Source organism: Silene latifolia, chromosome 7 (assembly GCF_048544455.1).
Source record: "Silene latifolia isolate original U9 population chromosome 7, ASM4854445v1, whole genome shotgun sequence".
NCBI classification, from domain to species: Eukaryota; Viridiplantae; Streptophyta; class Magnoliopsida; order Caryophyllales; family Caryophyllaceae; genus Silene; species Silene latifolia.
The window spans coordinates 39,158,888-39,179,892 of NC_133532.1; the positions used below are offsets into that span (position 1 = coordinate 39,158,888).

General features: G+C 34.4%; 1 protein-coding gene and 1 long non-coding RNA gene across 3 annotated transcripts; both read right to left on the reverse strand.

Annotated features, from left to right (window-relative positions):
* Positions 1–1,632: 1,632 nt before the first annotated feature.
* LOC141592028 (uncharacterized) lies at positions 1,633–7,378 on the reverse strand. Of its 2 annotated transcripts, none has more exons than XR_012521033.1 (8): positions 7,167–7,378; positions 4,435–4,485; positions 4,087–4,340; positions 3,786–3,949; positions 3,474–3,647; positions 2,906–3,352; positions 2,318–2,822; positions 1,633–2,174 (listed from the first exon to the last, which is right to left on the reverse strand). It is a non-coding gene; the product is annotated as an uncharacterized LOC141592028 (long non-coding RNA). The 2 variants fall into 2 exon arrangements; XR_012521032.1 differs by having other exon boundaries at positions 1,633–2,199.
* A 645-nt stretch (positions 7,379–8,023) lies between these two features.
* Positions 8,024–9,172, reverse strand: LOC141591015 (uncharacterized). Its single transcript, XM_074411488.1, has 4 exons — positions 8,995–9,172; positions 8,682–8,870; positions 8,494–8,580; positions 8,024–8,402 (listed from the first exon to the last, which is right to left on the reverse strand). The coding sequence occupies exons 1-4, from the start codon at positions 9,013–9,015 to the stop codon at positions 8,265–8,267; spliced, it is 435 nt and encodes a 144-aa protein (XP_074267589.1). The 5' UTR covers positions 9,016–9,172; the 3' UTR covers positions 8,024–8,264.
* Between the last annotated feature and the right edge of the window lie 11,833 nt (positions 9,173–21,005).

Below are 21,005 nucleotides of genomic sequence, written 5' to 3' on the forward strand. Positions count from 1 at the left end.
CTCGATCGAGTAGGTTGGGTACTCGATCGAGTGCCGGGGTTTCAGCGAGGGTTTTATATCGCGTTTGGTTAAATCCGCAAATCACTTCCGCCACTTTCCTCCTATCCTTCAGTCGCCTCTTTCCCTTCCCTTCACCTCAAAACCTCCATGGAAGCCTTTGTGAAGATCTTTGTGCCTTAGGAGAACTCTCTTGAGTCGGGTAGCGGTCTTTTGCCTTGTCTCTCCCTATAGGTATGTCACAATCATCATCCGTGTCCTTGTCTCTATAGTTAGGGTTTGCTTGTTAGTAATAGATATTTGTATGGTGGCTATAGGCGTTGCTTGATCGCTGGACGTATTATCTGTCGACATGGATTGGTTGCGGTTGCTTAAAGGTAGGTTCGCCTACTCAGTTTCTGTAGATGGTCTAGTGTGTCGGTCGTTGTGGTAGTATTGTGGTTGTTTGATACAGTAATTGTGTGTCTTGTGATTGTGGTTGTGATGGCTGTTGATGGTTCTCGAGATGCGTTCTCGGCTGAGTGGGGTCACTTGCGGGAGTGACTTCACGCCCTAGTTTCGCCCTTCGTGGAACCCGCCACGGAAGGGGATGTGCACATTAATGGGACAGGGTTGTCGCTCGTATGATGAGCGGGGCTTAGGTGGGAACGGCTGCGGTCCCCCACTGGCAGGGCTGGTCCAGTGGACAGTCAGTGACAGAGTTGGTTGGAGTATTGTGATTGCGGTTGGGACTGATGTCATTGTTTGTATTGTTGATTGTAGTTGCCTTTGTCCTGTCTTGTCTCAGTACTGACCTTGTTTGGTTGTTTGTTTGTTATGTGTCTGCCGTGATCCCTTATGGTGAGCAGTCGGTCTTAGCAGGTGTTGATGTTGTGGATAGCTGGAGTCCGGGCAGGGATGAGTCTTCACGAGATATGATGGTCATAGCGAGTAGTCTTTGAGTTGTACCTTGTATTGTATTTTGGTTTAAATCACTTGTAATATAACTTAATAGTTCTTTTATTGACGTTTGATAATTACTTTCCTCGGGCAACCGAGATGGTAACGCCCTTATATGCTAAGGAAGGCCTAGTTAAGGTTCCTCTGGATATGGGGGTGTTACAAAGGGATTTGACTAAACCATTGTTGCTGCGAGTTGCACTAACGTTGACACGGCCATATCCTTTATTAATGTACTTGAATAAGTATTTGATTGATCTTGCCTGATTGCATCATTCAACATTAATGTGAGCCCGATATTTCAACAACAAATCTGCATTGTAAGGAACAACATATCCGTTATGAATTGTTTTTTCCATCTTTCTCAATTGTCGGTCCGTTTTCTCGTCCCTTATAAATAGGATAACCATCACCGTCGATGGTTGTTCTTTCATTAAACTTCTTTGGAAAAAATTTCGAGCATTTTCCGTCAATCATGCATGGACAATCTGGGTTAAGATCTCCACATGGACCGTGAATCATACTATTTTTCACTGCTTCATATAGAGCTGGGTTTTCCGTAGGATCTGGGATTTCAGCACTTATAATGCGGTCCACGTCAGCGGCTTCGGGAAACTTGTCCTCTCGGTGTAAAAAAAGCAAAATATGAGCATGAGGGAGGCCGCATTTTTGGAACTCAATAGTATAGACAACTGATAATTTCAAGCAAAGTAATATTATATAGTCGAGGTTAATAATAAAACTTGGGGGAAAAAAATTGGAAATGGAAAATAAAAATAAAATGAAAATGTATAGTTCATCACTTGCCCTTGTCCGTCCAAAAAGATGTCGCTCTTTTAAGTCCCTCATTAGCTCTTCGAGTTTCAACTTAAATAGTCGAGTAAGTATATCAGGTCTGTCCTCTGGTCGCAAATTTCTTTTTTGAACAAACCTAGTTATTTCAGGCCATTTTGGATTGCATGTGAACGTAATAAACAAATCAGGATACCCACACCACCTACATATGGTCATTATATCCTGATATGTTTCCCTCATGTAACCTTTACCACCTAGAAAAGATGACGGTACAATGTAACGAACACCAGCTGAGGACGGGTTAGTTTGACATGTAGCGGCAGCATTCGCGAGATTCTTGAAGTTTTCCGATCGCAATTTTGGTTGGTTAAGATGGAAATACTTTAACCGTTGAGATTCTATCATTGTCAAACCGTCAGCAAAGATTTGTTGAAATAGTTTACCTGCCAATAACTAAAAACGTTCAAACTAAAAAAAAAAAAAAAAAAAACTATTTTAGTTAGCTTTGTATTAACTTTGGACTATGAAAAAAAAAACATAAGAAAGGTAATTGTCAGCATAATAAATTAGGCATCAAATCTTATACCTCCCATCAAAATTGTCGGAGCTTCCCTATCTACTGATCGGTCTTGGATGCGAAAAACAAACCACTCCCTCATTGTAAGCTTATCCCGAGAGCTCTGATTATTTCTTGATTTACTTAAAGAACGTGGATTATGAGGGATACCAAGCCTATGGCCATATCTCCACGTGGGAAAAGAAGAGGGTACTCCAGGGCTAAATAAGAAGCATGTAACTCTGATATACGTTGTAGTCTACCGCTGCGTTCCTCAAGAATAATGTCCCGACTATCAATCGTGTTCTTAAGATCTCCAACAATGAGGGCAGCCACCTCCGACACAGTGGGTAGATTATATGTTCTCCCATCTGTTTGTCGTCCGCTAATGAGCCTCAACCTTACCTCATCACCGGCACCTTCGTTAAGCCTATCTCTTGCCATTCTAAATGATTTTGCCAAAGCATTGTAACGATCGACCATTTTTTTTAAATCATCGATTAATCCATCATCAAATTGATCTGGATTTGTAGAACTGCGATTACAATTGAAAAAATAAATTAAAAAATAAGAAAAAAATATTAAGATTAAAAAAAATAAAATAAATTTAAGGCTCACCTTCCTGCATTCTTCCTATGCCTCAGCTCCTCTTCCGTGTCGTAGATATAAAGTTGACAGAATTTAGGTGGTCCGTCATGATTAGGTAATAAACTTCCAATTAAATGTGTATTTTGCCCACCTATTCTGAATATGTAAGGACCCCTACCTCGGTTGACTGAATGATCAATTTTACCACCCATAGATGTAAAGGAAAACATATTATTGTATGAACGTATGTTTTCCATGAAATGTTTACTTTTGGGATGTTTTTCGCATTAGAAGATCATGTAACAACTTAGGAGGTTTTTTAATAAAGGGCAGTTCAACTATTCCATTTTTGCAACACATGGTAAAAGAGGGGACTATGGGCTTGGTATCCATACGATCTCTTTCATCATACCACATCTGAGCTCCACATTTTGTGCAGGTGTAAGTGGGGTCTCCGATATCATGGTACGTACCCTTCTGTTATTAATTAAGAAGGTCAATCGGAAGAAAAGATATGAAGAAAATAGATCACGATAAATTTAAAAACCTAAGTGCACGTAAAAAAATGCAGTTTACTGAAATTTAAGACGAATTTAACCTGGAATGTTAATATCCGAATTTGACCTACGGTTGGTAGCTTCAAACACATCATAGGCTGTTGAAAGATCCCTTGCCAATTCTTCGATTATGTTTTGCCTATGATTCGTAGTTTGCACGGAAGTGCTGCTAGTGGGTAGAAACTGATTTCCGGAGAGTTGAACTCCAGAATTAGCTGAACAATTACCAAATAAGGGTTATATTATGAGAGGACACTGACATTGTTGACATAATTAACAAACACAAATAGTACAGAATAAGTAAAATATTTTTTTTTCTTACTACCTATTAAAAAATTAACGATGATAATTACCAAATGTGATGGTGCTCAATGGAGTTGTAGACATCAACATGGAAGAATTCCTAGCCATCCTTTCTTCGATTATGTTTGGCCTATGATTCGTAGTTTGCACGGAAGTGCTGCTAGTGGGTAGAAAGTTAGAAACTGATTTCCGGAGAGTTGAACTCCACAATTAGCTGAACAATTACCAAATAACGGTTAGATTATGAAAGGACACTAACATTGTTGACATACTTAACAAACACAAATAGTACAGAATAAGTAAAATATTTTTTTTCTTACTACCTATTAAAAAATTAACAATGATAATTACCAAATGTGATGGTGCTCAATGGGGTTGTAGACATCAACATGAACAATTCCTAGCCATCCTTTCTTGACTTAAGATAAGCTTCCTCTTTTGTCTCTCTAATTTCGCATACAGTTGACGTTGGGATAAAACATTGTTATGTGACATACCAACTCCAGGATTTTCATTAGTTGTCTTTTGGGATAGTCTTAGCTTTTGTTGCTTCCTTGCGTTTTGTGCCATATAGTAGTCATTTACACTTTTCCCGTACTGATAATCTATTAGACGGATAAGTGTAAACAATAGAGGCTAAAAGAAAAATACAATATGTAGTTCTTAATTTTTATAAAAGGAGAGTTCAAAGATCCTTACCTCTCCAGAAATTGTTTATAGAATTAGCCAATTGTAGTTGTGGAGTATTATCTGCATGTGATTGATATGATTGCGTAAAATCATTCACTTTAAAAGAGATAATTAAAATAAAGTAATAAGATTGGGAGTAACATAATTAAAGGTTACGAAAGAATTTAAAATATTGGTTGATACATGATACGAACTAAATTATCCGTAAATTGAGAGACTTATCACTTTTTGGTTGAGATTGGTAAAGTGGTGCTTTACTCTTATCAGGTTTAATTGAGGCATGCCTTGGCAATTGTATGTTTGTTAAGTCATGTAGAGGTAGAGTTGGAGTACCTAATAATGTTGCTAATTATACATAAGTTACAAACTAAGATAGTAATGAACTTATGTAGAAAAAAGTTAAAATTGTTAACTGAAGATTGATACAAATACCTGAATTAGATTGGTAAAGAGCTGTTTTACCCTTCCTTGATTGTGTAGTTGAGTAACTTTGAATTAGAGGTGATCAAATGGCCTAAGCCCATTGGCCCGGCCTGGCCCAGCCCGCTTTTTTGAAGGGCCTAGGCCTTTTATTTTGGCCCAAAAAAGCCCATGGGCCGGCCCAATAAAGCCCAATGTACTTTTGGGCCAAGCGTTTGGCCTAAATTTTGGCCCGGCCCGGCCCATATTTATTAATTAAGAAATATTTTTCTTATAAAATTTGTTGAAGTAGCGTAAATTTTATATATAATTCCTTATAAACTCATTTATATATTTATTGAGATTTAAAAGCGATGTTCACGTAATATATGTCATATCTACTAGATATGATTAAGCATTATAACGTGTCGATGATTGTCTTTTATTCTATTTTTGGAGATTAATTCATATGTATTTCATCATACTTTGTACGATTTTTTATACTAAGTGCACATTTAAAGTACAATTTGAAGGTATTATACTACTTATCTCGTTCGGTAAGTCGTAAATTTTAGGGCCCGAAAAGCCCTTTTAGGCCCAAATGCCCGATTTAGCCCATAAGGGCCGGGCTTGGGCTCGCTAAATAGGCCCTCTCATTTGGCCCGGTTCGGCCCAACCCGCACATATGGGCCATTTTTATCATCTCGGCCCGACCCAAGCCCGCATAGGCCCGGCCCATGATCAGCTCTACTTTGAATATGACAGTTTGTTGTTATCCCACTAAGCGGGAAAAATGGATTACCTAAAAGATTGTCAATTAAAAGTACTTTTAGATATTATTGACTTAACAATTTGAGAGTGTAAAGGCAACTTAAGAATTTGAGAGTACTAAAAAACCGTATATAGAACAAAATTAATATAAAATATGTAGTAACATAATTAAAGCTATGGGAAGTATTAGAAATATTAATTTATGCATGTTTTATATTTGTAAAACCGTACACTGAAAGACGTACCAAATTCAGATTGAGATTGAGACTGGTAGAGTGGTGCTTTACCCTTATTTGTTTGACTTGAAGCGTGGCTTGGCATTTGTTGGTTTGTCAAGTATTGTAGAGGTAAATAGGAGTACCTAATAACATGGTAATAAACTTGTGTAGAAAACAATTACAAAAATTGTTACTGCATTTAGCTTAATATTAATCTAATTTGCATGGGTTAAATTGAGCATGGGGTTTCCATACATAAATCATGTCCTTTTAGTAAGCGGTTTGTGGCTCACAACTCGATCTATTATTTGAATTTTCTCTTAGAATGGTAGGTAAGAATTGTGCTATGTGTCAGCTATTATGTTTGAAGATTTGCTGATGGATTTCCTCTATAAGAGCACTGTTTTTGTAATCGATATAAATGGAAGACTGCTACTGGAAACTTTTGCTAATTTGCTTTGGCTTGACATCTGTTTTGGCTAATTAGCATAAAGTGAGACTGGGAAAGTATATGAGAGATTCAGACTCACTCCAGAGAGAATGTGAGAATCTACGGCAATATGGAGTCCTGACACAAAACTGGTTGCGGTTCTTGTGAGTTTCAACCATTCTTTTTCTTCTTTGTTATTTTTCATTTCTGCTAGAAAATTTATGTTGCTATATTTTTGGGTTTTCCATTTTTGTTATTTGGTGCTGGTGTCACTTATCCCATTAAGAATCCGGGTGAATGGATGATATTTGGTACTTAGTTGGTTATGGCATAGCAGTGTTAATGATGTGTGTATCAACCATTCGATTTAGGGATAAGAGTGTTATTCATTTGATTGTGCTTGGGGGTTACTTATTCTCATTTTAGTTGAAATATGGTTGTGAACAATAGTAATAACCTCTGTGTTGTTGTATAGAATCACATCGATGGAGATCTTTACTATACGTATGTTTTATAATGCCTGATCCGATCTAGCTAGACATACTCACACCATTCGCAATAGTAAAACTAATCTAATTTGCATTATTTAACAAAAATTAATAAATTTTAATATTCGATTTTCAAATTATGCTGATTTGCAATACCTTTAACCCTCAAATTCCGATTTGCATTATATATTAAAAGACAAAAAGGGAAAAAAATAGACATACATTTGAATCAACAAATAGAAGTTCAATGACATCCATTTTCTTCTTATCTGAGATGAAATAACATATCTAATTTTGGGGTGTTTAAAGAACGTATAAGGATTGTTTGAGGAGTTGCTCTTGAAAATTCCAAGTTTTCTACAAAGAAGCGTGAAAGAGGAAAATCATTGTAAAGGGTTGTTGTAAAAAAAATCTGCAGTCAAAATAAAAACTAACCTTTTCCATCTTCTTTGTTTTTTCTTCTACTCCTCTTTCTTGGTGGTTGTTCAGAACTTGATCCAGACATGGGTGAAAAGTAGAAGTAGAATTGTTTATCTTTTTCTTATTCAGAGACTGTCACACATGAATGGTGTGAGTATTATATGTATAGGTAGTTGAAGTTGAGGAAGAGAATTAAGGAACAGATAAGAAATCATATATATAATTCCCGTGAATTGTCATTCTCGAGTAACGTTAAGAATGACAAAGGGTTAGATTAATTAGGTTTTGCTATAATTGCAGTGCACTTTGAATTTATTTATTTATTTTTTTTATTTATTTTTTTTGTTGCTGCTGTGGCCATATTTTTTTTTAGTATTATATGTATAGGTAGTTAACTTTTTAGAATTCTAAGGGACTGCTTTAGAAGGTTCTAAGAAGCTCATTCTCGAGTAACCTTGAGAATGACAAAGGGTTAAATTAATTAGGTTGGTTATGAAATTATTAAGCACACGTTTTTTGACACAGTTGAATGCAATTTTTCTTATCCTTTTTAAATTTCCCAAATGTCACGTTTTGCTATAATTGCATTGAATTTTTTCGCCTTTTTTGTTGCTGTTGTGGCCATATATTTTTTTTTTGCTGTTGTGGCCATAGTTTCGATAATGTTGACCAAAACGATATCTACGCTGCTCGCTTTCAAGTCATCAATCAAGTAAGCTTTTTCATATTTCATTTTCAATCAACTCAACCCAACACAATTTTCCTCATTAAATTCTAACTTAAACCTAAAATCCTTTTTTTCCTTTATTTTTATTTTTATTTTATTTTATTTTATGCTCGTATGTTTTTTTATCTCGCCTAACATGTTTAAACCGACATGTAAAATCAAATTTAGGTTGTAGTAGGTTGCATTTCACATAAAATAATTAAAAGCTGAAGATTGAGAAATAAAAAAAAAACATATCGTCAAAGATAAAAACAACAAAAATATCTTGTTTAGGTTACATTCCAAAACATGAACGGTGCATTAAGGAATTAAAATAGAAACGTCTACTCTAAAGACAAACATTCCAAAATACTTCATCCCAATCTCAATTATAAACTGGAGATGGATCACTTTTCTTTCTTAACAATGACGTTATTCTTTGTTGTCGAGCTAGCATCACCATCAGCAGACTGATAGTCGTCGGTTGGGTGGGACCTTTTGAGAGGAGTGATTCTGCTGCTGTCCGTCTGAGACTTTTCTTCTTCCTAAATTGTAAAGTTTTAAAAGTTGTTAGTATAAGAATCTATTTTTGGGGCACGATTTCGGTAAAGTTATTGTTTTAAATAACTTATTTACCTCAGCGTTAATGATGTCAATTAAGGCCTTCGAACTTTCCTTGATAAGCAAAGGCTTAGTCCTCGATTTAAAACAATGAAACTCCTCCTGTAATTGGAGAAGGAAAGATCGTAATATTCTCAAGAAGAAGATATGTTTAATTCTCACATTAAGAGGGAAGTATGAAAACAAAGAAAATTGTAACCGACCTTGAACATTTCAGTGTACTTGGAAAGCCATTTGTTAGCAAGGTCTGCGTCGTTAGACAAACTGGAGACAATGTATGAAGTTGAGCCTTGACTCACGTTAAACTTTTCATGTACATAGACCTTGAAAAGAAATGACTTGTCAATGAAAGCCTCCAATTCGCGAGGTATATCTTCTTTATCACCACCAAGCTATGACAAAAAAAATGACACATAAAATAGAATATTAAAGGCGATAATTTTTAACCATGATTGAATATTGGGGGAATTTTCCTTAAATTTGATTGTAAAAGGTAAAATTTAGATATTATAAAACCTTTTCAATTTTTGCAAGCATCTCCGCAACGGTTGGAATGATGAATTGATTGATCTGAGTATCAAAAACCACAAAGTCGACGCAATCATCCGACGGGTCAGTAACCTCGAACTTGACTTGTACCTGTAGGAAAGAAGGTGTTTAAGGAAAATTTGTGAGGTTCATGAAATTATATGGCACAATTGGAAAAAATGCATAAAGTGTAATAATTTTACCTAGGAATTCTTGTCGTAACACGGTTTATGTAACCATCACACTTTTCACGTGTACATACCCATTTTCCTTTGTCACTTTTGATACACTTAGACCAGCATAGCTTACAACTATCATAGTACCATCCGGTTGTGCAATCAAGGTTAACAATTTTTCCATATGTATAGAAATAACCCGCCTGCAATAATAGTTGCTTTAGTATTTCTAATTGTTTTGACGTAGCCAAACGCAAGGCTTTTTAGCAAAGAATAATCACCTTTTCATTCTCTTTTAGGTCACTGATACTCCTTATATTTTCTCTTGACATGTACTCATCGTCAACGTCGTCATTAGGAATTTCAATAATTTGCAAGGAGTTACTTGGTGCCGGAGTAGAAAGACTACGTATATTGAAGAAGTAGGGGTAAGTGGTGCAATTTTGTTTTTATGTTTGTTCTCGCTTAATTGTGAATGTTTAAAAATTGATAATTAAATAGTGCGTGCAAAATGATACTAAGAAGAACAGTATAAACAAATTGATACCTTGGCTCAAAATCTTTCACTTGAGGTATATCGGGGTTGACATGAAAAACAGTAGCGTTAAAAGTTGTCTGGACACGCCAAACACCTAAAAATATAATTTTATCAGTTTATATTTAAACTAATTTTTTATATTAAACAACAATTCATCATAAGGTGACAAAATAATAGTACCCTCAAATCTTTTAGCATGCACACATTGTATGACAATAACTTTAGACTGGTCAGGATTAGGTAGCTTAGATAGAGCAGCAGGGAGTTCAACCGTGTGTGGTTCCCATAAGGTGCAACATAGTTGATTTCCCCTGCATCAAACCCAAAATTGTACCTTATTTTGTTTTGCCAAGCGAAAGAAGTGACAAACTGATAATGGCTTTACACTTATTCAAGGTCTTCTAGCTTAATGGTACGACACTTATGCTTGTGTGTAGTTTCAGTGATTGGACCAATCTCATAAACTTTTCCAATAACATCTATAGCCATAAAAGTGGAACATTTTAAAAAATTGTAAGTAAAAGAAATTGCAGGAAAAATTTAACCAGTGACGAAACATTAGATATGTGAAAGAGTCATACCTATGTAATGGGTACCGGGAACTCTACCATCAATAACGTCCTTAAAATCAGTAAAACGAAACCCATGCATCGGAATAGATGAATCAGTTGTGGCTTGAACTTTACTTGAAAACTCAAACTTCAAACGATAACTATGAGGGGTAGCCTTGTCTAGTCCGGTGTTGTTGTCTACCGTTAAGTTACGGATGGTGTAAACTTCACCCACAGAGAGCTTAGAGGTAAAATAGGAAATTAGTTGTTTCCTAACAGTAGCTTGGATGACTTCGTTCTGCCAAAAAAAGATTTATCACACATAAAATTGTTGAATTAACTTGAACTAAATATCGTTCTGCCAACTGATTTTCCAACTTTTTTTTTTTTGCATAAATATATTCATCTAATTTGATTAGATCTCCCCCATTTTCTAATCTGGGTATTTGTTTATTTTTGAATTAACATATAAAGTTACGATATTTTCTAAACTTGAACTAAATATCGTTCTGCCAACTTTTTTTGTTTGCATAAATATATTCATCTAATTTGACTTCGTTCTGCAAAGGTATGAACTTTCACTTTAATTTGTTATTTAAAGTGTTTTTTTGAATTGGGTATTTGTGGAAATTTGTGGAGAATCTGATCAATGGATGTATGAATAATGGAAGGTTAGGGTTAGTTGATGAAAGTGTGTTGCAAGTGCCAAATATTAGTAAATTGGATCATAAATTAGGGTTTGTGGGAATTATTTGGCTGCAATTGGAGTTAATAATAAAGGGTATTTATCTGATGTGGAATATGTGCTTGGAAAAAAAATTAGACATACCTTTGAATCAACAAACAAAAGTTCATTGGCTTCGGTTTTCTTCTTATCTTCACTCTTGTTTTTGTTGATGAATTCCGGCCTTGACCACTTGTGCAGTTGTGCACCACTCTAACATTCATTTCCGTAAGCCTTACTCCATATTTGAGTTGACTAATAGTAATTCGTGCAATTGCCATTTGAGAAATAGAAGAAATTTGCTTGAAATTATTGAAAAGTGATGAAAACTGATCTATACTTTGTTTACAGGTTGGAAAGTGATGAAAACTGATGTATACGTTAGCAAATGAAGACAATGATGTGTCTATTGGGCTATTTTCATTTGTAATTATTAAGTAATATTGGGAAGGAGAAAGGCTTGTGTTCCGGAAAATTCATTGAGTCTCTTTTTTTTTTTGGTCAAAAGAAGCGGGCAAAGATCCCAAATAAGAAACGAAGACAAGCAAGAAAACGAAACAAAAGCAACTACAAACTACTAACTAATCAGACGGAATCACACGAGGCCAGGCCACCCCACCAACGTCCTGAAGAGCTAGACGAGCTAACTGCAGAGGCAGAGCATTCTCCTCAAAGACAACCAGCTGCTGCGATTGTGCAGCTCCAACATTCGTCAACCAGTCCGCACATCGATTTGCCTCCCGATAGATGTGTTGAATCTTTACATCCCAACTGGTATCTTGAATAAAGCATTGGCAAATCTTAATCATATGCGAATGGGCAGACGGAAGATCTTGAGTCGAACGCAACAAACTCTCCACCACACGCGAGTCCGTTTGAATGAACACTTTGGGGTAATGTCGTTCCTTTGCCAGAACAAGACCACGCTTCAAAGCCATTATCTCGGACCGAGTAACAGTAGCAATCCCAATATTCTCCGCAAACGCTGCCACCACACGACCCTCACAGTCCCTAAACACTCCTCCTACACCCGACATACCCGGATTACCTTTAGAAGCCCCATCAATATTCAACGCAATCCACCCCGGAGGAGGAGCCACCCAACGCACAAATATTTCCTTCACTCTTCGTTCACTGGGCATACCTCCCGTGTCAAGGGAATATGTAATTCTAATTGTTCATTGTCATTCTCAAGTAGCATAGAGAATGACAAAGGGTTAGGGTAATTGAACGTGAGATTTAATTGGTCTTTTTTTTTTGGTAATTCAACGTCGGATTTAACTGCCCTTGGTTTTTTTGTGCGTGTGTGTGCTGATGTGGCCATATTGCAAAATCGTGATTGGCTCAAACAAAATTGATTTTGTGAGGTTGAATGTGAGGGCTTCATTGCCTTAATTCTCAAAGGAGGTTGTGTCACCTCAGTTTTTTATCATTCCTCTTTTATATATATAATGATAATGATTAACGAGTCATTATAATTTTGGGCTGATCAAGTTGCAAGATAAGTTTTTCGGGTCTATACCATGGAAAAACATGTTGTGTCGATTGAATTTATGGGCTAATGAGGACAAACATTGATGGTGTACTTGAACTACATGAGATTTATCAAAACGCACTTTTACTTCACCTTTAAGTAGGGGTAAGTCCTGAGGGAGAAGTGGAGAACATAAAGTAAAAAAAAAAAAAAGCTTTTTTTTCATCCTTATTATTATATGCATTATAAATAATTGACCGAAATAGAGATTATACGCATACGATGTTGATATATAAGTAAATCAATCTTCTTTTCGTATATTTGCTTACTTATGGAACAAGAAGAAATGGTCTAATAATTTAGATTACTATATATTTAATAGTTTAAGTAGTAGGGATAAGTATTAATAAGATTTTGTTTCGTGAAAAAATTGATTCTTTTTTATCGATTTTCTTTGAGTTAATAGTTGGTACCAAATCAAATACCAGAAACCAAACAGGTTCATTATTATTACCCCTTACTCATAAATATAAAAATACTAAGTAAATAAATGATCTGACGGAAGGAGTATCAATCAATTTAGGCCATAACTATATATAACCCATACAAAAAGTATACTTGACAATTATTTTTTGACATATTAGCTCTCCCATGACATCGCCAACTATAAGTCTAGGAGTTTTGGATTTGGATTACAAATCGTCACGGGTTTTGCCGCTTGAATTGATCTTCGTATTATTGTCAAGCAAGTAAAATAATGATTTTGTTTATTAATAATATAACATTGAATTTAGGGGGTGTTTGGTTGGCTCTCTTGGAATGGATTGGAATGGATTTGCTTAGCGTAGTATGGATGAGAAACCTCGGGAAATCGAGATAGGGCAAATGATAAATGTTACCGTATTTCTTTTATAAATAAAAGTGGGATTTTTTTAGATTAATCACATAAGATTAAAACTGGTATCCTAAAAATAAAGTTGAAGTGACATGATGTCCTAGAATAAGTCATTGATTTGATATAAAGTATTCTAATTTTCACCTATTTAAGTTATTCTATAGTATTCTTGAAGTTTGATATCAATCAAATAAGAATATTGTTTACACTCAAGAGCTTACATTTTGCACAAGCTCACTTAAAATAAAATACTATTTAATAACCGTGTAACGCACGGACATGAAATCTAGTATATCATATTACATAAGTGAAATTGATTACATTTTTTACAAAAAATACAATCCTTCACTCTTCAAATGTGATAGAACTTGTCTAAAATTTTGCTTATAAATAGTGTAGCACTAATGTACTATGAATAGTCCTTAGCAATAGTAGTCAATCTAAGCCGCCCAAAGCACTCAAAATAAAAGTTAACAGTGAAATCAAAATTTAAAATGAATTAGCATCAATTGGAGAAGATTTTAAATTATTTTATAAAAATAAAAATATTTATATTTTATTAAAAAATTGAATATTTTTCTTAAATTTGTTAACAATTCTTTACGAAATAAAAAATATATATAATGCTTTTTATTTTCTTTCGTGAAAAGATGAGACATACCAAAAATATACGTGCTTAGTTTTTTTGGTAATATATATATATATATATATATATATATATATATATATATATATATATATATATATATATATATATATATATATATATATATATATATAGAGAGAGGCAAGTTCTAATGATTCCACCTAAAATGGTGAGTCCACTAAGTCCTAATCCTAGCCATTGATCTCTAAAATTGATGGTTGAGATTTTACAATTCTAAGATGAAAACTTTAATGTTTTATAACTGAAACTTTAATTTATTAGTTTAACTTTAATTCTTTACAATTATAAGTTTAACTTTTATGAATGAAATTTTAATGCTAAAAGTTAAAACTTTAATTTTTTTGGCCAATTTCTAATATTAAAATTTGAATTTATTTAATTTTACAGATTTATAAATGTAACTTTAATGTTTTAAGAATGAAACTTTAATGCTAAAAATTGAAACTTTAATTTTTTTAACTAATTTTTAATATTAAACTTTGAATTTATTTATTTTTACAGATTTATAAATATAACTTTAATGTTTTACGAATGAAACTTTAATGCTAAAAATTGAAACTTTAATTTTTTTAACTAATTTTTAATATTAAACTTTAAATTTATTTATTTTTACAGATTTATAAATATAACTTTAATGTTTTACGAATGAAACTTTAATGCTAAAAATTGAAACTTTAATTTTTTAGACAATATAAAATATAAAAATTTGAATTTAGTTAATTTTACTGGTTTATAATTTTTTAAAATTGTCATTTTTTGAATATAACTTTAATGTTTTACGACTGAAACTTTAATGCTAAAATGTATAACTTTAATTTTTTTAGACCATTTTTTAATATAGAAATTTGTTTTTATGAAATAATGTACTTGGGACTAATATTTATTTAATTTAACTAATTTTTAACTGTAACTTTAATGATATACGAGTGAAACTTTAATGCTTTAAAATGAAACTTTAGTCCATATAAACGTAACTTTAATTGAAGTCCTTAATAAATATAATTAGTCCATATCAACGTAACTTTGAGTCCATATAAGCGCAACTTTAGTCCATATAAACGTAACTTTAGTCCATATAAATGTAACTTTAACACATGCTGCTGAAACTTTATTTTAATAACCAACATCACCAACTCCAACCACCCAACCCATGACCATGAGACCACGACCACCGCCACCGCCTCTGACCACCAGCCATGGCGTCCCCCTGCAACAACCGCCATCACGCACCACCAATATGAAAAAAAAAAAAAAAAAGGGAAAGAGGCGAGAAAGATCTGAAAAAGAAAAAAAAAAAAGTGAAGGGAAATAGGCGGCAGCAACAACAGCCACCAACACCTCTATATGACCCACTAGAGCACCACGACAACCACCACCGTAATCTGAAAAAGCAAAAAAAAAGGAGAGAAGGGAGAGGCGATAGAGGCGGCAGCCACCAAAACCCCCACATGACCCACCACAACCACGACTATAATCTGAAAAAGACAAAAAAAAAAAACGAACGGAGAAGGGATAGAGGCGGCAGCCATAACCGCCACCAACACCCCCCCCATTACCCCACCACACTCCGCAAACACGACTCATTTATCAGATCTGGAAAAAAACAAAAAAAAAAAACAAAGGAGAAAGGAGGTTGGCGGTCTAGAGGGGCAGCGGCGGACGAAGGAGCAGCGGCGCACGAAGGGGCAGCGGCGGAAGTAGGGCGGCAGATGTGGTAGTAGTTGTCGAAGAAGGTGGGTAAGTGTAGTGGGTGATGAAACGGGTAGGGGCTGCCGGTTGCGGCGGCGGCGGCGTCGAGTTGGGCTAGTGAGATGGGACGGAGAGAGAAAGGAGGAAGAGAGGGAAAGGGAGGAAGAGAGAGAAGAAGCAGGAAGTGAAATGAACAAAAATTAGGGTTTGAGTGTTTTATATAGAGGTTTTATTTTCAGATTCAATCTTAACCCTTAATTTTGTTCTAATCTAATGGTCTAGATTAGGACTCATGGACTCACTTAAGGAAGGTGGACTCATTTGAACCTAATTCTATATATATATATATATATATATATATATATATATATATATATATATATATATATATATATATATATAGAAGTAGGATCAAATGAGTCCACTTCTCTTAGGTGAGTCCGTAAGTCCAAATCTCAGCCCTTAGATCTTAAAAAATGAAAGGCTAAGATTAGAACAAAATAAAAGGGTGAGATATAAAAGAGGACTCAAAACCCTAATTTTTCATTTCATCGTCACACAAATCTCTCAACTTCTCTCTCTACCTCTTATCTCTCTCAAACACAAATCTCTCAACTTCTCTCTACCTGCCCACGACGCCACCACGACAACTCGCCGCCACCACCTACATTGACACCACCTACGCTGACGCCGCTATCTCCTACTCTTTTTTCTTTTTTTTTTTTGTTTCGAAAATCTCACCTGTCGTCCGCCACCGCTGCCACCCTCTGTCTTCATATCCGCACCCCTGCTTCCCCTTTCTCTTATTTTATTTTATTTTTTATTTTTTTCAGATGTTGTGGTTGTGTGGTCGTGGTGGTGTGTTGCCTCCGTCGCCCATCCTCAGCTGCGGATGTAATTTTTTTTCCAGATCTGGAACCCTAGGGTTTGTGGCGTGTGCGTGGTGGTGTGGTCGGGTGGTGGGCGGCGTGAGGGGGAATAAAGGGGGTGGTGGTATACAAAAAAAGTTTCAGATTTTGTTTAATTTTTTTTTTGTGTTATTTTCCGATTAAAATTGTTTGGACGGGGGATCGATGTCGTGGTGGTGGTTGTGGCTCGGATGCTGTGTGACTGACACGGTGGTGGCGTTCCTGGAAGTGAAGGTGGTAGTTGATGGTGGAGGAGGTGAAAGCGGTGGTGGTTCCTTTAAGCGTAGAAAACATGACTCATTAAACATTAACGTTTCAAACATTTACCATTAAAGTTTCAATTATAGAGCTTTAAAGTTCCATAAAAATTTTATATATAAAATGACTCGTTAAGCAATAAAATTACAAACTTATGCCATTAAAGTTTCACTCGTTTGACATTAAAATTCCATTTACTCACTATAAATTTGTGAAATTCCAATATTTAAATTGAAAATGGCCTAAAAGAAATGTAAAGTCACTCGTTACCATTAAAATTTCACTCGTAAAACATTAAAGTTTTACTCAAAAAATGTTGAAATTACATAATTTAGTCGAATTATGTTATTACATAAATTCCAATTTTTATATTGGAAAATGACTTGAAAAAATTAAAGTTTCAGTTTTAAGCATTAAAGTTTTACTTGTAAAAAATTAAAGTTTTACTTTTAAAACTGTAAAATTACGTAAATTTTAATAACAAATACATTAAAATATAAATTCAAATTTTTATAATTAAAAATGACCTAATAAAACTAAAGTTTCACTTTAACCATTAAAGTTTCACTCATAAAATATTAAAATTTCATTTTAAAATCAGTGAAATTATATAAAATTTTAGTCACAATTACATTATTACATAAATTCAAATTTTACATTGAAAAATGACGTAAAAAAACTAAAGTTTCGCTTTTAAGCATTAAAATTTCACTCGTAAAACATTAAAGTTTCAATCAAGAAATCAAATTTATAATTAGAATTACATTGTATAACATAAATTCAATTTTTTTTTACAAAATTATTATAAGAGATTAAATTTACAATTATAAAGAATTAAAGTTACACTTACAGATTAAAGTTACAATTATAAAACACTAAAGTTTCATTTAAAAAGTTTCAAATCTCAACCATTAATCTTAGAAGATCAATGGCTTAGATTAGGACTTAAGGACTCACCATTTTAGGTGGACTCATTTGAACTTCTCTCTCTCTCTCTCTCTCTCTCTCTCTCTCTCTCTCTCTCTCTCTCTCTATATATATATATATATATATATATATATATATATATATATATATATATATATATATTAATAAAAATTACAATTTTCTGTAAAAAAGTAAAATAAAACTAAAGTTTTTTCTTTCCAGAATTTTAAAATATTGTCTTTGTTTACATCTAACAAAAAAAAACATTTTGCACTTTTATTTAAACAAAATATAACCTAATTGAGTTTTTGTGATATAAGAAAATGAATTTTTATGAGATTTTGGGTAAGGGGCTTAATTTCGCCTTTTGCATAACTTATGGGGCGTAATTGCTACAATTAAAACTTAAAGGGCTAGATTTCACGATTAACTAAAGTAATGAGGTTAAATTACTGTAGATACCTCATTTCTGCATCTCCCGCCAAACACCCAGTGATGATTGGACCGCATGTTTGGTACGCAGAACGATTTATGACAGTCCATAAGTTTATCGCCAAGTGATAGCTCAAACACTTGTTTCTACCCCTTGGTCGTCATCTACGCGCCGATACGGTCGTTTTGACAGTAATTAGAGTTCATTTGGAGTCCGGGTCAAAAAACCGCTTCATTTTCTAAGAAACCGTTTAAAATGTCGAATCGGAATGTCCTAGAATATTCCGGATATTCATTCCATAAATTAGTTTTATATCTTTTGGTAAAATATATCCCATAAATCTTATTTTACGAAATAAGGAAGTAGAGATCCACCACAATTCCCTAAAGAAACGCGGAATTCTTTTTTCCGCAGGAGGAAACCACTGGGGAAATGACGCAGCAGATGCTGCGCTTCTTGGAAGGATCGCAGCAGCTGCTGCGCCTCTTCCCTAGCTCATTTATGCATGTTCATATTTTTCCGTGATTTATTTCCGAAGTTTTGAGTCATTCCATAACTCTCCATATTTTTTAGTATAAATAGAGACCTTCGTTCCACATATTTTTCACTTGATGTCCGCCCTTCTCTTCTCTCTTTGCATTCTAAGACGGTGCTCTAAGCATTCGACGCCTACGTGCTTGATCAATCGACCACGTAAGCTAAGATCATTCTGAGTTCTAGTCACGTTGCATGACTGACCAATTTGACCACTACACATCATTCAATTTAATCTAAATCCTCTAACGAGGGTACTTTTTACATACATTCGAGTCGAACAATCACTAAACGATAACTTAGTAAATCTCGTTTCGTCAAACATGTACGTCTGAGGGTGTAAATCCCATCTTTTTTATTGTATTTTTTTGTACTAATTATTGTAAGATTTACGTCAAAAGTATGTTTAAAACCGACTTCTAAAACCTTATTATTAAACCGTTTTTACGGATTAGCAGTAACCAGACGTCGAGAATAAACGCAGCAACAGCTGCGCCTCTTCCAGAAGCTGGCGCTGTTTCTGCTCTTCTTCTTCTTCCTCGGTTCTCTGTTGTTTCGTTTCTTTTGTTTTACCTTTCTTATTTTCTTTCTTTTTCTTCATACATAAATAAATTTTAATACATTCCTTTTAATTATTACGCTTTATTCTCGACTTAAGTCACTCATAACTCAATATTTACGGGTTTTCGTCATTAAATCAAACCCGGATTTTACAGACTCGATTCGTTCATATCAAGTTTCTGGAGTTCATCCTTTGTACATATTTTCATTGCTTATTTCCAGTTTATCACGTCTTTCAAAATCGCTTCCGCCTTCACATGTAAACCTAATTAGTTTTAACTCGCTTTAATTCGTCTTTAACTCGTTTTAATCCGTTTTAATTTGTGTTTATCGCTTTTATGACGGTCTTATATGTAATTAACATGTTAAATCACCTTCACTTGAGTCAAATATCAATAATCAATCATTAAACATACCAACGAATATTAACTACCTGTAGTTCTGACTTCACAGCCAGAACTCAACTCAGGAACAGACGTAGTGATAGCTGCGCCTCTTCCAAGGGGCGCAGCAATGCTGCGCGTGTTCTGGGATGAGTTTCGTCTCTGAATTTCCGTTCTTGCTTTGACTTAATCCTTTAATTACGTAATTAATTGACTATTAGCGGTAATATCACCCTTAATCTGTCCACATTTTCCAACCTTATTTATTTTCCTTTTTCCCCTCAAATCGTTCGTCTTAAGTATATTTTTGACGCAAATCAATTAAATCATTGTATTCATTGTAATTTTAATTATCGCTATTTCTTATATTTAATTATGGATGATGTATTTATTTGTTTTTCACATGTAACCAATTCTAAACTCTAATTCGACATTAATAAGTGCTAATTATTTGTTCACTGACTTAGTTAATTTTCACATGCTAGGATTAAAACGTTGGATGTTGCATTGAATGCATATAATCGACAGCATATTGAATACAAACGATTTCCCTAATCATTAGTAGAAGCCGCTATCGAGGCGGGCGGGGTTAGGCGTTCGGTAAAAGGACATCTTAATACGTACCCTCACCCCTTACTCCAGATCTCTGTGAACATCCGTGTTCATTGACATTCGCGAGAGTCATTCTAGACATAGAATACTAAGAGTAACGAATTCCTAGTGTTCATGTCACTACTTTGTGTCTTGACATGACACGAGGTATTCGAACGGTTCCAATTTTCCATAAAAATTGGTGGCGACTCCACAAATGCAAACGTTTGTCCCAAGCGCTCCCTTGGCCCCCGTGTCCACAATTACCACTTTCACGATTTCATAAGTTTTCCTTAACTTTTCAACTACCCTATATCGAAGATTGATCCCCAAATGACGATTGCATAATAGGTGTTGATGCAATGTGGTGTCGATTTACTTTAATATCTGGACTTTTTATATAATTTATAAAATAGTTAGATATCTTGACTTTTTAATTTTCATACATTTTTATAAATAATACATAGATAAGCAGAATTATAGATAAATAGATAGATTATACCATTTCTAAAGACGACTTATCTCACCTCCAAAACTCAATATTCTAGACACCTTTAAAACCACCTGAGCTACAACTATACAAGTCAATTGATATTGTCATTATATAATTTTTATCATCAATTTTTAAAATAAAGTATATCCCACCTAACCATACAATGTCCATAAAACCTCATTACCTAAACTCCTTAA